This window comes from Sorex fumeus, unplaced genomic scaffold (genome assembly GCF_029834395.1).
Source record: "Sorex fumeus unplaced genomic scaffold, SorFum_2.1 ptg000003l, whole genome shotgun sequence".
Classification (NCBI taxonomy): Eukaryota; Metazoa; Chordata; class Mammalia; order Eulipotyphla; family Soricidae; genus Sorex; species Sorex fumeus.
The window spans coordinates 27,229,701-27,245,865 of record NW_026606060.1 but is presented as its reverse complement, the minus strand read 5'-3'; the positions used below and the strand labels follow the sequence as shown (position 1 = coordinate 27,245,865).

General features: G+C 34.0%; 1 protein-coding gene across 1 annotated transcript in view; it reads right to left on the bottom strand.

The window, feature by feature from the left end:
• The window catches only part of PTPRQ (protein tyrosine phosphatase receptor type Q), a 229,001-nt gene extending 213,165 nt beyond the window's left edge, over window positions 1-15,836 (bottom strand). Inside the window, exons 1-8 of the mRNA XM_056117635.1 lie at window positions 15,780-15,836; window positions 15,328-15,433; window positions 14,419-14,645; window positions 12,089-12,158; window positions 6,747-6,946; window positions 4,535-4,784; window positions 3,180-3,308; window positions 2,749-2,895 (exon numbers count right to left, since the gene is read on the bottom strand). Of these exons, the coding sequence (XP_055973610.1) occupies window positions 2,749-2,895; window positions 3,180-3,308; window positions 4,535-4,784; window positions 6,747-6,946; window positions 12,089-12,158; window positions 14,419-14,645; window positions 15,328-15,433; window positions 15,780-15,836 (1,186 nt within the window). The remainder of the gene's footprint in view (window positions 1-2,748; window positions 2,896-3,179; window positions 3,309-4,534; window positions 4,785-6,746; window positions 6,947-12,088; window positions 12,159-14,418; window positions 14,646-15,327; window positions 15,434-15,779) is intronic.
• Between the last annotated feature and the right edge of the window lie 329 nt (window positions 15,837-16,165).

Below are 16,165 nucleotides of genomic sequence, written 5' to 3'. Positions count from 1 at the left end.
AGTTATCAGGTATTCTCATGCAGTTTAAAGATCTTTGTATTATAATTTTAACTAGTGATTTAATTAGTGTTAATAGAGGTAAAAAGAGACAGTCATTGCATTTGCCAGAGTATTCCACTGATGAGACACACTTCTGTCCTTCTTGGAGCATAACAGCTGTCAATGAGCCCTCCTGAGATTCAGTGGGGTGTGTCAATAAAATGAGAGTTTAGGTAGAAAACAGGATTTTTTAAAAAAGATAAATTTCTCCTTCGTGGGACAAATAGTCATCTATTCAAAATGATTTATTGTAAAATAATAACCTAACGTGAAATACATTGAGCAATAGTCTGAAAGTTCTACTTCCTATTTTGCTAGTAAAAAGTGAAAAATAACAATAAAGGGATGAGTATTTTAATGACATCAAAACAAACAGCGTTTGGTGTTCGTGTCAATGTGTTATTTTTGTATTTTTACCAATGTCCCAAGAATGGTGGCAATGCAGCACTGTAGCACTGTAGCACTGTCCTCCCGTTCTTCGTTGATTTGCTCAAGCGGGCACCAGTAACGTCTCACAACAAATTGTGAGACTTGTTGTTATTGTTTTTGGCATATTGAATATGTCACGGGTAGCTTGCCAGGCTTTTCCATGTGGGGGAGATACCCTGGGTAGCTTGCAGGGCTCTCCGAGAGGGGCAGAGGAATCGAACCCGGGTCAGCCATGTCGGCCGCATGCGAGGCAAATGCCTTACCCGCTGTGCTAGAATGATCTTAAATTATGGACTGAATTTTGGAAGGCAAATCAATCTGACTTGAAAAAAGACAGAATTCCTTAAACTACTGAATTGCACAGCAAGAATAAAAGCCAGTTTAATTGGACTCATTGAAAAATAATACCACTAAGACCAAACTCAAGGACCCTGCTATATTTAGAGCCAGGTTACTCTGCTGATAACCATGCACAACTCTGTCTAGTTTTTTGAAAAAACAATTAAGACCCAGGACCCAAGCAAAGTTATTGAGGGTAGGGCATTTGCCTTACATGTGGTCTACCTGAGTTTAGTCTTTAGTATCCCATATGCATATGGTCTCCTAATTTTGCCAGGACAGATCCCAGAGTGAAGATCCAAAATTAAACCCTGAGCACCAATGGGTGTGGCAAAACAAACAAACAAAATGCAAAACCTAATTACAACCAATTTTTAAGAGAGATAGCATTAACCTTAAGATCTAATGGAGAAGAAAGATAAAGCTTCAATTATTCTGATAAACATAATAGAAGATTTTAAAATAAATTTTAAGAAAAATTTTAAATAAAAAATGAAAATACAATTATATATACAACTCATTGTAAATCCATTTGCTTAAACTCATACACATTATAGTTTTCATTTGAAACTTATAGAAAACAATTATTACATTCTATAAATATCAAATATTAAGGGTATGAAGAGATACAAAATTTAATAGATGCTGCCCTCTAATGGCCAGAATCTTGAATAATATTTATGAAAGTGTCCAGTCTTCAGTTGTGTGAGTTCACATATAAGCATGCATCTACTTAGTTTACATGTTACTATATATTAATAATCATATAAAAATTTAAACTTTTAAAATAGTTGATATAGTTGTAAAAACAATTAAATTTGCAATAGTTGTGATTCCTAAACTGAATGACAATATTTAACAAATTCATTGTGGACCTTCACCCAAAACATCCCCCTCAAAAAATAACATTTTTTGGTTTTGCTTTGGGTTCCAGACTTGAGCCCAGATCATTTATACACAAGGTAGGCACTAAAGTTCACTTAAAACTGTAGTTTTTTTTAAGTGCTTTTTGCTTTTTGTAGAGTTTTTTTGTTGTTGTTTTTGAGTCACATTCACGGTTTATTCCTACTGTGGAATAAACTCCATATAATGTTTAGTAACTGGGTTCCAGGATTGAACCCAGTTTGGTATCGATTTTTTTTATCTGGCCCTCCCGTTGATCGTCGATTTTGCTCAAGCGGGCCCAGTAACGTCTCCATTGGAGACTTTGTTGTTACTGTGTCTGGCATATCGAATACTCTCGGTAGCTTGCCGGGCTCTCCGAGAGGGGCGGAGGAATCGAACTCGGGTCGGCCATGTTGGCCGCTTGTAAGGCAAATGCCCTACCCGCAAGACAAATTCCTTACCCACTATACTATCATCATTCTAATCTCCAAATTGTGATTTTTAATATATATAAATAGAAGTGTTTATTTAGGAGAGACATTGTTTTAGTGTGATAAAGTATGCTATTCAATCTGTACCATTCAATCTTCAGAAATTCTCACTTGCTTAGAATAAATGCCCTTTAAATTGAAAACAAATTTTGTTATTGGCATTGAGGAACATATAAAGCCCTTTGAACAATCTGTGAGAAAAAAAAACACTACCTCATCAGTTACCCTAAACAATATGGGTTAAACAATGTCAGTGTGTTAATTTACTTTAACTTTTCTAGAGCTTTTGATGATATTCATTGGGAATATCCAACATGTTGGTATTATGTGCAATATTTTCTTATTTCACTTGATATTTAGACTACCTTATTATGAAACATGCTCTGAATTTAATGTTCTGGGTAACACATGTTAAGTACGTATGATATTATAATCTGACAAGCAATAAACATAAAGAAAGAAAATAAGAAACCAAATTGCTTCTAAAGTAATGTTAAACTAATATAATAAAATTTATAAACAGAGCAAAAAACTCTTATTAACATAATAAAGAAAATGTTCTTACCTTCTGGGGGAGTGAAAATTGAGATATTTGATTTGGGTCCAATTCCTGCACTAGTTTCAGCTGCAATATATACATCATACATTGTGTATGGTATTAGGTTTGTGAATGTAAATTTAAGGTCTTTTGTGCTGTTATCCAAAATTCGACCTCCAAGAAACAAAAATAATTATAAACGTGGGGGGATATAAGTAAAAGTAGTGAAGAACATGCTTTACAAGCAGTATATTCACCGAACCCAGGTATGCAGCCCCAGAGACCCCTAGTATTGCCCAGAGTGGCTTGCCCCTGACCCACCGCACTGTCTGGTGACATCTCCTACAGCGAACAATGAAAAAAATATTATTTCATATTCTTGAAAAGCTTGATGCAATTAACTAATTATATATATAATTCTTTTTTTGCAAAGGTTAAAAAATTCAACAAAGACCTACCTGTTGGTCCATATAATTCAACTCTATAACTAAATTTTCCTGTTACTATAGTTGGTGGGTCCCATGAAATTGAAAAGGACTTTCCTGTAACGTTCCCTGTTACACAGTTTTGTGGTGGTCCTTCAGGCACTAAAATAATTGTTGAAAAGTAAATAGTAGATATGAATGTAAGTAAAAGAGTGTTTTATTATTAAATACACATAATAAAACACAAAACCAGAGATAAAAACATTACACTGTGAATAAAAGTTTCCTTGTACTTAAATAAAAGGGGGACACATAGAATATATTTGAAAAATTTAAAGAAACATGGTGGCACCTCATTAAGTTTCAATTAATTCTGCGTCTGAGTACATAGTGCAGCAGTACATAGTACTGCAGTACATAGTACATTATTAGTACATAATGGTAATATCTATTTAAACTCATTTATTCTTAATGCTATTGCATAAGAAAGGTGAGATTACTGCCTTCATTTTTCACATGAGGAAATTGCAGTTCAAAAAGATAACAGGTAAGTAAATAATTTTGAGGGGGTATACCTGCTGATATTTAGGACTTACTCGCAGATCTGTGCTCAGAGTTTACCCTTGATGGAACTGTGAGGATTGTACGTGGTACTTATCTTAAACCCAGGTAAGTCACTCTACCCACTGCACTAACTACCTCTAAATTTTCTTCCTAGAGGGTTAGGGGAATTAAATCAGGGCTCACAGATAGGAGGCATGTGTTGAATCACTGAGCTGGAACCTCACCCTTATTTTTAAATTATTGTTTCTATCTTTCACAATAAAATGTTAATCAATGGAAATTTCTGTAATTGCATGTATTCACCATATTTGTAAAAGCACACAGTTGAGAGAACTTAGATATTAGTGGAAAGTACACAAAGGGCAGGGGTTATTGCTCGACAACAACAGAAGAATTGTGAGATCACAGAATAAAGCTGGTCCTTTTAAAAAAAATGATGTGGGTTTTTATTTCCTTCAGTTTTTGTTAATCTTACCAAAGAACATAGAAATTGAAGATGTTCCAGATGGGAACCTAGTATTTATTATTTGGAGTGGGGGTAGGGGTGGGGTGGGAAAAAGGAGTGTATTTTAAGGTAAGGAAGGTTTTAACAAAAATAATTAAATAGGGATTAGAGCAATAGCACAGCGGGTTAGGCGTTTGCCTTGCACATGGCTGACCCGGGTTCGATTTCCAGCATCCCCAGCACCGCCAGGAGTAATTCCTGAGTGCATAAGCCAGGAATAACCCCTATGCATCGCCGGGTGTGACCCAAGGAGCACCAAAAAAAATTAAATAAAAATTGAAGTAATATTTCTAACAATTTTTTTAAATACAAAACATACCTGATTCTGGTGTTCTGACAATTGTACTATCAATATAACCTGCTTCAGTTGTAACAGCAGAAACTTCAAAAAGATACGTTGTATAAGGTCTCAAACGTGTCACCACAAAACTGATAGGCTCCTTCCACACAGAGCTTATCTTACTCCTTGTCAACGTGCTTGATGAATGCGTGGTTCTCACTGTGGGTGTAATCCTACCCAGGGTTGGAGAAGGGCTGGTCGTACTCCATAAAAATGATTCATTATTTTCCTTGTGGATAAAATAAATACCAATAGAAAAATAATGTGATTCTTAGTGAACATGAGAGTTGTGACTCACTTCTTTTTCTTTTACACTAAAAATACTAATCTTAGTTTGCACGTACAAGTATTTTATTGGCTAAAGTATTTACGATTTTAGTAGATTCAATTACCAATTCAAGATAGGTGAACAGAATATATTTATTATCCTTTTTGAACCTTATAAATAGGATTTCAAATGATTTATAATAAAGATTAAACAACAAAACAGCAGTAAGAATTTTTAAAATTGACATTAAAAATGTAATTGTCAAGGATAAGTAGGGCTGGAGCAATAGCACAACGGGTTGGGCGTTTTCCTTGCACACGGCCCACCCAAGTTTGATTCCCAGCATCCCATATGGTCCCTTGAGCACCTCCAGAAGTAATTCTTGAGTGCAGAGTCAGGAGTAACCCCTGTACATCGCCAGGTGTCACTCAAAAGTGAAAAAAAAAAGGACAGGAAATATACACATTCCTTCATATAAATACTAAACAGTGATCACTTTCTTACTATTAATACAATTTTCTTATAACTAATAAAAAGACAAAACAATGGAATACATATTGTGTGTACGTAAGTCTTATAAATTAAAATAATATCCAATATTTTAAAAAGATTTGGGACTTCTATTAATCTAAAATATTTAAAACAAAAGTAAACTTGATTGTTTATCCATTAATATTATTTAAATATCACCAAAATTTTTTTTGAAGATCAATAATCTAGAAAATCATTATAAAGTACTTCCGCGAATTTCTTATCATTGTCTACAATAATAGTTGTTTCACCGAAGGCAGTAAACAACAAAATTAATCCACTTCTACAAAATTATTCTCGACTAAATCCTTCATTTCTCTCCTATATCATAAAAGTATTATATTTTCTCTCATCAATAATCTTTATTTTTTTTATTTCAGGGCTTTATAAAGAATCTCTTGCTGAAGTCACCTTGCTTTCCACACTAACACACAGGTTCCATCTGTCCTTCCAAACCCATAAGGAAATATTACTTCTTTTATGAAGTCTTTTCCTTAAAATCTCCTTATATGATTTGGCTATCTCACTCCTCAATTCTCAAATGCCTCACTTATTTTACCTTACTTAATAATGCCCACACGAGTCTATAATCAATTATTGCCATAAATAAATAACCACATCAGTAAAATATAAAGTCTCCTGCCCCTGCGCCTGGCTGTGTTCACTTGGGGCCCCTCGAAGAGGGGTGGGTTGAGTTTCCCTCCCAGCCCCAAGCAGAGCTCTGGCAGCTGAAAACCTTCAGAACCCAGCAACAGCCATGCTCAAGGCCACTCTCCACTCACTCGGATGAGCCTCACAGATGAAGGAACCGGCAGAGGAACCCAGGTGTGCAGGACCTGGGGCTGAGATGTCCAAGCCTGCTCAAATTGGGACTGGGCCTCCTCCACCCAGATCCTCCATTTTCCAGTAGCTAGGCAGTCACACCCAAAAAATGCCCCCAGTGCCATATAATCCCATCAATGGCCAAGATCCAGAGACTTTTAAAAAAAGCTTCCAGAAGCAAAAATCATGACACCTCTTATAGTCTAGTTTTCCCTCTCAGAGAACCCAACAAGCTACTGAGAGTATCCTGCCCGCATGGCAGAGGCTGGCAAGATCCTCATGGTGTAATCGATGAGCCAAAAACTGTAACAATAATGGGTCTCATTCCCCTGACCCTGAAAGAGCCTCCAGTGTGGCACCATTGGGAAGGACAAGTAAAGAGAGGCTGCTAAAATCTCAGGGCTAGGAAGAATGGAAACGTTACTGCCGCCTGCTTGACCAAATCAATGAACAACGGAATGTCAGTGATACAGTGATACAGAAAAAAATACACAGTATATAAATACCAAAATCTACAAAGCCTAAGTATAGGCAAAATTCTTAGACGCAGAACATTTTCGTGACACTTACATTGCATTCTGGCAATTTCCCTGTTAAAAGGTCCTCTACGCGGATCAAGACATCTTTTACTACTATCCCGCTTCTTGCATGTTTGACACTGATCTTGAAGCTTGTAATTTTGCCATTTGGTTGTCGAGGTAAATACCAAATCAGGTTTACTGCTGAATAATTAAAGGCTTCAACTGTGAGGTTCACAACTTTTCCTGGTGCTGGAAAAGTGAGGAGGATTCAAAGATAGAAAAAAAATAATAATATATATACATATATATTATAGAACAGTATATTTCTAAAATTTGAGAAATTCAGAATTTCACCAAAATGTAATTTAATATAAATTCTATGTTCTTGAACATAACATTTTCCATGTTGTATAATATTAAATGCATGACATATTAGGTAAATCTACTTGGGTGAAAGATTTTTTTTTAAATGTAGAGTACTGATTTTTGACTAAAAGAAATGAAAACTTTGGCCATACATTGTGTTTGAGAGTAATTATTTACTATAGTATTATGTAACCATTGCCATTCATTGCTGAGACCTATAAAATAAGCTGTAGTATTACACCTGATAGATTTTTTGTCAATATGCAAATAAATTTGAGTAACAAATATTCACTTAAAGAATTTTTTAGAATTATGTAGATATCATAGGTAACAAGGAAGTACTGCTTAGAACAATTTACCTACATGTACCAAAAAGTACATTTTTTATTGTATCAACTATCATCTTGATAATGACGTTTTGAAAAATGGATTATTATTAATCAAAAACAGATATGGAGAAAAAATGTAAACATTTAGCACCTAAACAAAAGAAGGATTTGTTTTAATTCAATAAAGACCATTAAAAATCTATGAAAAATTAAAATAAATTAAAATACATAATAAAGAGAACAAAAGTAACCAAAGCCAACTGAACTATAAAGATTGCTACAAAACTGAGCTTACCTGGTGAAATGGGGTGAGGAGGATTGATGGGAGGGGTCTTTGGGATATTGGTGGAGGGAAGAGGGCACTCTGGCAGTGGGTGTGGTATTGATGTATTCATAAAACTATTAATAAAATATAAGTCATTTTACCTCAGTAAAAATGGTAGGGGATAAAAGTACATTTCTGGAAAATGTATAAATATCTAGTGTCTACCATAAAACAGACACCACATAATTGTTTGAGGCAACTATATTTTAACCATTATGGGCCCTCAAAATCAACTTTTGTGCAATATTCATGAGGTCTTACCAATTATTCATAATCAGAAACAATTATATGCTAATTTAACTGGAATGAGACAAACATGATGTCAGAATGAAACAAAGCACGTTCACTAATTTGAAGGTAAGTTGTCCAAAACTGAGAAAATAAATAACATAATAAAAAAGTAGATTTTAGAACATAGAGTATTTTAGAATGTAGACATCACATATCATTATTGAAAAAATCAAGATGAAAGAAGACATTTGGTACAAAATAATAAATAGCAATGAAAATCCAAATTAAGACACCACATAGTTTGTATTTACATTGTAGGTAATGTCAAGACATAACATGCATAAAAGTGGCACAAATTATTAAAATGTTAAATTCTAAAAAATAAGATCACATATCAATTGGATATATGATTTAGACAGTAGAAACCTGAGTAGAAAAATATTTTATTAAGTTCGAAAACAATTGATGATTAATAGTTGACAAAATATCAGATGAATGTTTTTATAAGGGAAACTAACCAGTGGAATCAATTATAGCTTAAGAAGAATAATGATAGTATAAAATCTTAGATACTAAAATGTAATATCTGAATTCCTTTCAAGTCAATATGCTATAAAAAAGCAAGTGGTTTGGTCAATTGTAAATTGTAAATCATAATTAAAATGGTTTTTATGAACTATAATCAGACTTCTAAATTTCTTATTTTTGAAAGTTATGCAAATTTTATAAGTATACTAAAATTAAGCAACATACTATTTGGCAATTTTCAAATAAATCTCAAAAACAGTCATAGAGGACTATTCAATAGGTAATGTGGATTTCTTAAACAATAAAAATTATTCAAAGAGTATTTCTAAATATTAATTATATGTAAATCACAATTTTAATAATTAGAAATGATATAAGGCTTAAATATTTAGTGGAAGAAGATATTTCTATCAAGTCTTGTAGGGCGTTTGCCTTGCAAGTGGCTGAACCAGGTTTGATTCCTCCATTCCACTCGAAGAGCCCAGCAAGCTACTGATAGTATCCCACCCACATGACAGAGCCTGGCAAGCTCCCGATGGAGTATTCGATATGCCAAAACCAGTAACAAGTCTCACAATAAAGACATTACTAGTGCCCACTCCAGCAAATTGATGAACAAGTGAGGACAGTGTTACAGTGCTACAGTGTCTTAATAAAACATCTTTGCGTATTTTCCTTTTTTGTGAATTCATGGTGTCTAAAGACAATTTCTGGTTACTTCCTGTAATTGTCAGATTTTCTATTTTAAGTATTCTAATTTCTTCTTTTTGGATGGTTATGTACTAAGACCCCATAATCTATTACTTTCATAAAGTGAATTTATGTAGTCTGATTAAATAACGTGTCCATACTAAATTGTCAAAAGATTTTGATTTTTACTTCATCTCACCTTTCAGAAAAGTATAACATACTTTGAGTACTGCACTGCACTGTCCTCCCATTGTTTATCGACTTTCTCAAGCAGGCACCAGTAACATCACACAACAAATTGTGAGACTTGTTGTTACTATGTTTGGAATACATCACGGGTAACTTGCCAGGTTTTGCAGTGCGGGCGAAATAGCACAGCAGTAGGGCATTTGCCTTGGGCGCAACCGTCCTGGCCGAGCCAGGTTCGATTCCTCCTCCGCTCTCGGAGAGCCCAGCAAGCTACAGAGAGTTTCTCACACGTACAGCAAAGCCTGGCAAGCTACCCATGAGGTATTTAATATGGCAAACACATTAACAACAAGTCTCACGATGGAGACATTACTAGGCCCGCTCGAGAAAATCGTTAAACAATGGGAGGACAGTGACAGTGACTTTGAGTACATTCCTAGATGATTGGAATGTATAAAAATACAAATATGTAAAAATTCCTATAATTTATAAAGTGTATACACTGTGCAGTATTTATTTTTATTTATTATTATTATTATTTGACTTTCTGTATCATAACCAGTGATGCTCAGAGGTTACTCCTGGCTCTATAGTCAGGAATTATTCCTGAAGGTGCTCAGGGAGACCATATGGGATGTTGAGTATGGAACCCAGGTCAGTTGCATGCCAAGAGAAACACCCTACCCACTGTACTTTTGCTCTGGCTCATGCAGTATATTTTTTATTCAGAAATAATCTCTTTAAAGACAATAAAAGTATTTTCCTACATTTTTTATAATTTATCAATTTAGAAATAGAGGTATAAGAGATATTTCTAAATTTTAAAGCTAAAATATATTTTGGATTTACCTGAAATGATGGAGCATGACATGTTTTTTAAAAAGCAGCTTTTTGTGCTATGACTAGAATATCAACTCAGTTTGGTTTAAAGATTAACTTGTCTTAACTTGTATTCTTTCTAGAAGTATATTTTTCAATATGAAAGAATTTTTCAATAGAAAAGAAACAATAAAAGAAGTTTATTTCATGAAAATATTCCCGTGACCAGAGAGACAGCACAGTGGATAAGGCACTTGCCTTTCACACAGTCTACTGGGGTTTGAACCCCAGCATTCATATCACATGGTCCCCTGAGCACCGTTAGGAGTGATTTCCTGAATGCACACTCAGGAGTAATCTCTGAGTATTGGTGGGTATAGCCCCCAAAAAAACAAATGGAAGAAATTCTTAAATTGGGGCTTTGTATAGCCTAAATAAGTAAAAAGGCCACTTTGGAGATTAATGTTCTCGTTAAATGTGAACATATATTTACTCCCTTATTTTTGTGGGGTGGAAGGTTGGAAAGGAAAGTTAGGACAAGCGGAATTATGTAATTATGCAGTCTTTGCAAAAACTCACATAGGAAGTCAGAAATAGAGTATATTGTTCTGAATTATTTTTACTGTACTTTAGAGTTATTTTTTCATCCATAATTCCTTAAGGTGGTTTAAAAATATAACTATAAAATAATTTTAAATAATTTAGAGAATGTGTAATATTCTGAGTGGTACAAGATATATCAATGATGGAAATGGATAAGAGAAAATGTGGATATTTTAGGAGGTTAACAGGAGATTTAAATGGGAAGAGAGTGCTATGAATGTTTAGTGAAAAAAAGATCATTCTACGTAGAGGGAACAGCAAGAACGAAATTTGCTCAGTGTGGCTAGAGCAGATGAAAGAAAGAATGGTAAGAAATGAAGGCAGAGTCATGATAAGAACTTACTCTGAGTATGAGAGGAGACAGCTGAATTAGGAAAAGTATCATAGTGTGAAAATTTACTTTTCAAACGATGGTAAAGCTCAGTATTCCTTTTAGTCAGAAACAAGAAAAGCAGCAAGGAGATTTTTCAAACGTCAAACATCGAGGCAAGAAATGTTAATGAGTTAGATAGGCTGATTCACTACTGGGGTGAGGTTCTGGGTACATTTGATACAGTTCTAGCAAGATTTATTAATAGAGTAGAACGTATTGTGTGACGGGGCCAGCTAAGCTATTATTAAGGTTTCTTTCTCTCAGCACAAGGAAGAATGAAGTCTTCAGTTTTGTTATGGCTATATAGCATGGACTAATACTACAACCTCTACAATTGCATTGATAAAATCAGGTCATAAAAAGTCTGTGATTTTAAGCTTGTATAATTGGCACAAAGCAACTTTCACTAATACATAGTCACATAGACATATATCCATGGGAGACAACATATCAGATATAAATATATCAATGTGGTAACAGTACTTTTAAAATGAAATAGGAGGGGCGGAGCGATAGCACAGCGGGTAGGGTGTTTGCCTTGCACGCGGCCGACCCAGGTTCAATCCCCGGCATCCCATATGGTCCCCTGAGCACTGCCAGGAGTAATTCCTGAGTGCAAAGCCAGGAGTATCCCCTCAGCAATGCTGGGTGTAAGCCAAAAAGGGGAAAAAATGAAATCCACAATGCATAATTTCATTGTGTGATTTTAAGTTTCTGTCTTCCCAAAATTTACCAAGATACCTTTACTGCTTTTATAATCAAAAATAAACTTTAATGAGTATTCTAACTATACAAAAATACTTGATATGTAATGAAATTGCCATATTCTTGAAATTTTTATTCATTTTAGTGTCAGATTCAGTTTATAACTGTTCTCATTTCAAATGCTAAAACCTCATAACCAAATTAACTTAGAATAAATAAGTTAGGAAAATTACCACTCTCAGCAGTTTGGAAAAGAAAAGGATCACTGAAAACGCCAATGCCAGCGCTGTTTTCAGCAGCAACCTAAAATAGATCACAATAGTTACATTCAAGATATTTTTTCTCTAATTAGACAGAACCCTAAATAATAAAACATTGACTGGTCCATAAAGTTAAAAATAAGGATAGTTTTTCTTGAAATTTTTATAGACTCCTGAAATGAAAAACAAATAAGGGTTCACTTTTCCCAACGGTGAATTACCATCATAGTTTGATTCAGTAAGTATATAAAATTCTTGCAGCACTGTAGCACTGTCCTCCCATTGTTCATCAATTTGCTCGATTGGACACCAGTAATATCTCTATTGTGAGATTTGTTGTTACTGGTTTTTGGCATATCAAATATGCCATGGAGAGCTTGCCAGGCTCTGCCATGTGGGCAGGATACTCTCCATAGCTTGCCAGGTTTTCTGAGAGGGATGGAGGACTCGAACCCAGGTCAGCCACATGCAAGGCAAACACCCTACCAACTGTGCTAAAATTTATAATTTAATCAAGTAGAAAAATACACAGGAAAAATTTTAAGTAAGTCTAATTAATCATGTACAAAAATTATTCTATAACTTAAAAGACAGAAAATACATTTTGTCTTGGCAGTTGAATTCCAAAACTAGAAAAGTTATTGAAATACGAGAACAATATTCTTAATCTCTGTCAAATGATATAACTGGAGCAAACTGCTTGATTTAAACTGCAACTCTATCAACTTCCAAGTGGTCAATTTACATAAGTGCTCTATGTCATATTGTCATTTTCTGTAAAATGGGAATATATCATATAATTGTTTTAATTTCTAAATAAAATAACATATGTAATGAATTTGATAAGACTTTTCCCCACAGATGTGTTTGATTTCTACATTAGAATATATCAAGTATAGCCCAAAATAGTTTGAAATTTTGCAATAGCTAACATTAATTTGAACAGAGTAAAGGTCACATTAACAATTTATAAATAAAGTGTCTAATGAAAAGGAGAATGAGATTCTTAGTAGATTTGCGCTAGCGGGCCCAGTAATGTCTCCATTGTGAGACTTGTTGTTACTGTGTTTGGCATATCGAATATATCATGGGTAGCTTGCCAGGCTTTGCCGTGCAGGCGACAAGAAATAAGATAATTCAAAGGATTAAATTTCAAACTCCACAGAAATATATGAAACTTGAGCCAGGTTGGCTAGACCACCTTTCTATCAGCAGTACATTCTTGTGCCATATTAAAGTGTAATCTTTATTACCTATAATAACATTTTAACACATATGCTAATTAGAATATGTACCTGTTGGTGGGAATGTTTATAATATGTCATTTTTCAGATACCAAAAAAAATCGATACTCTTTAGTCAAAGATTTTGCAATGAAATATTTTCACAACACGTTGAATTTGACTTTTATATAAATAAAGGTTTGTTTCATGCTTGACAGTACTGCCTCTGCCCCCTATGGTCTCAGGTTCAGGCTGTGTTCTTTGATTCCAATAAAGAGCCCTCCTAAAAATGTTCCTGTCTCATCATTTCTTACCATCAGGAAAGTTGTCTCAGTTACCTATGATCACATATTTATACAACATCTATAGCATTTTTTAATACATTTGATTATCATCTCGAGCGGGCCCAGTAACTAATTCCATATTACTGCTGTGTTGAAAAAAGAGAAGCGTAACATATTTCTATCCTTACTTATTTACCTGAAATATCATAGTGGTCTCTTAATTTTAAGCATTTCACAAATCCTAAATTAGAACTGATTTTATATTTGCTTTTATTTTATATTTAAATAAGGTGCTAAATTTTACAATATTTAACATGAAAAACTAAAACTTTTTCTTCAACCTTCAATATAGACAATGAATGCTCAGGAAATCTTTGATGAGGGGAACTAAAATGCATGGCTTTTTGATAAATTGGTTCAATAGAAAATTTCAAGTTATTATTCAGACTTTTTATAACAGATACATCAACAGGATTAAGACAAAGATATGAAAAATAACTTTAATGAAAGCAATATTTTCACTTACAAAACCTAAATTATTTATGTGACTTATTCTCTAGAGAAGTCACAAAAACAAATGCTTCTTAAAGCAGACAGTTCAAATTACACAGATAAAAATGGAAAGAATGACATCCATTCAATTTTACAAGCCCATGTGAGTGTTCAGGCTGTGGTTCAGATGTTCCTAATCTTTATTCACTGTCTGTGTTCAGTTGTAATGGTTTGATCAGAAAGGAAAAATTCTCCTTAACTTTTGAAATGGAAGAACTAATACAAATTAATTCCAAATATTTACCTTAATTTCATACGTTGTTCCAGGATTAAGATTTGTAAGAAGAACTTCCAGACTGTCCGGCTTTGTTCTAACTTGTGTGTAAATAGTCTGCATCCATGGGCAAACTTCCTTATATTTCACAATATAAGAGAGAATTCTTCCATTTGGAGTAGGTGGTGTATTCCAAGAGAGAAGAATCCCAGCAGATCCAACTCTTTCCCCTGCTAGAAACACTGGGGGCCCTGGTTCTGTTTTTAAAAAATCATGTTGTTAGAAGATCAAATTATTAGTTTACTTGCATAATAATATATATGAAAATAGCTTCAAGTATAGACCTTTGATATTTCCTAAAACTCATTAGTTTTTAAATGTGAATTTACTCTCCTGAGAGATTTGCTATCAAAAGCTAGAGGGAAAAAAAAGAAGAAGATTAAATACTTAGGGGAATACCAAAAGGATTTTTTCTGTAAGAATGTAGAAAATGGAATGCTACTAAATACCGCATACCAAATCTACTGTTGATGCCAAATAATTTTTTAGAGAAACCTACTTGATGCACGATTTATTCATAAAAACTAAGAAAAGAAAAAGTATTATAAGCTGAATAATTATTCCCAGCAAGTGTAATGAGTTTATTTTCATGGCCCTGCACTATATAATTATCATTAACAGTCTTTCTGACCCAGTCACAAAAAGCACAAAGAAACTATCTTGCTCCTGAAAAGTAAAAGTAAAGAGTAAAAACAGTAAAAAAAAAAAAAACAGTGGGGTATGGATCTAAACTAATGACTTTACATCCATTTGCTTTAATTACTAAATTATTTCCTCATATAACTGAATATGCTTGCTGATATTAGCATTTATGTATAAAAGCTTCATACTGCCTTCAAATACTTCATACACCCCAAATATAATTGGAAACATACTTACTTGTTACATTTGTTGTCATTGTTCTGCTCACAGGTGAGCTATATGTTGTAGCAGAAACGGAAGAGACTGTTACATCGTACCTGCTACCAGCATTGGAAGTATCAGCCTAGGATATCCAAATCAAATAACTGCATTAAAACTTTCCAAAAAGTAAGAAAGCTAAAATAATAGTTGTACCACAATTTTTAAAATAATAAAGTAATACATCACTATAATTCTGCGCTGCTTAAAATATTATAAATTCTACACTGTTATAAAGATAAAAATTTGTTTCATTGCACACCCACTCACCAAGCAACATATAAAAACTTTTAAAGTACACTGCATTATCCAAGTCTAAATCAGTAGTTTACATCACTGCAAGTTCACTTTGAGAATAAACATCTATTTCAGTCTTTAGAAATCTACAGCCCATTGCTCAGTACTAGTTCTTAAAAGTGTCTATGAAATACCTGTGTTTCCGAAGTTCCAGCAAAAAGTAAGAGGAGAAGAATAAGAAAATCCATCATTATTACATTTTTCAGGCAGTGGAATCACATTGATGGCTCTAGAGAGAAATGTTGCCTGCATTAATGATTTAAAGGCAGATCCTCCTGGCAAGTACACAATTAATGAGCCTGGATTACTCAATAGCTCTGCCGTTTCTTTGTTAAACTATTCATGAAGCCTTGGATGGCTGGCTGTAGGTTCAGGGTAGACCTTAAAAAAAAAGCATAGATGTTGCTAAGGTAACAGTTCGCCAATGTTGAAACTTAGACTCATCAATTCAGCAACCATGTTTTTGTCTTCATTTTATGCTTTTAAAGAAACTGTCAAAGGACTAAGTTTTCATGGTACA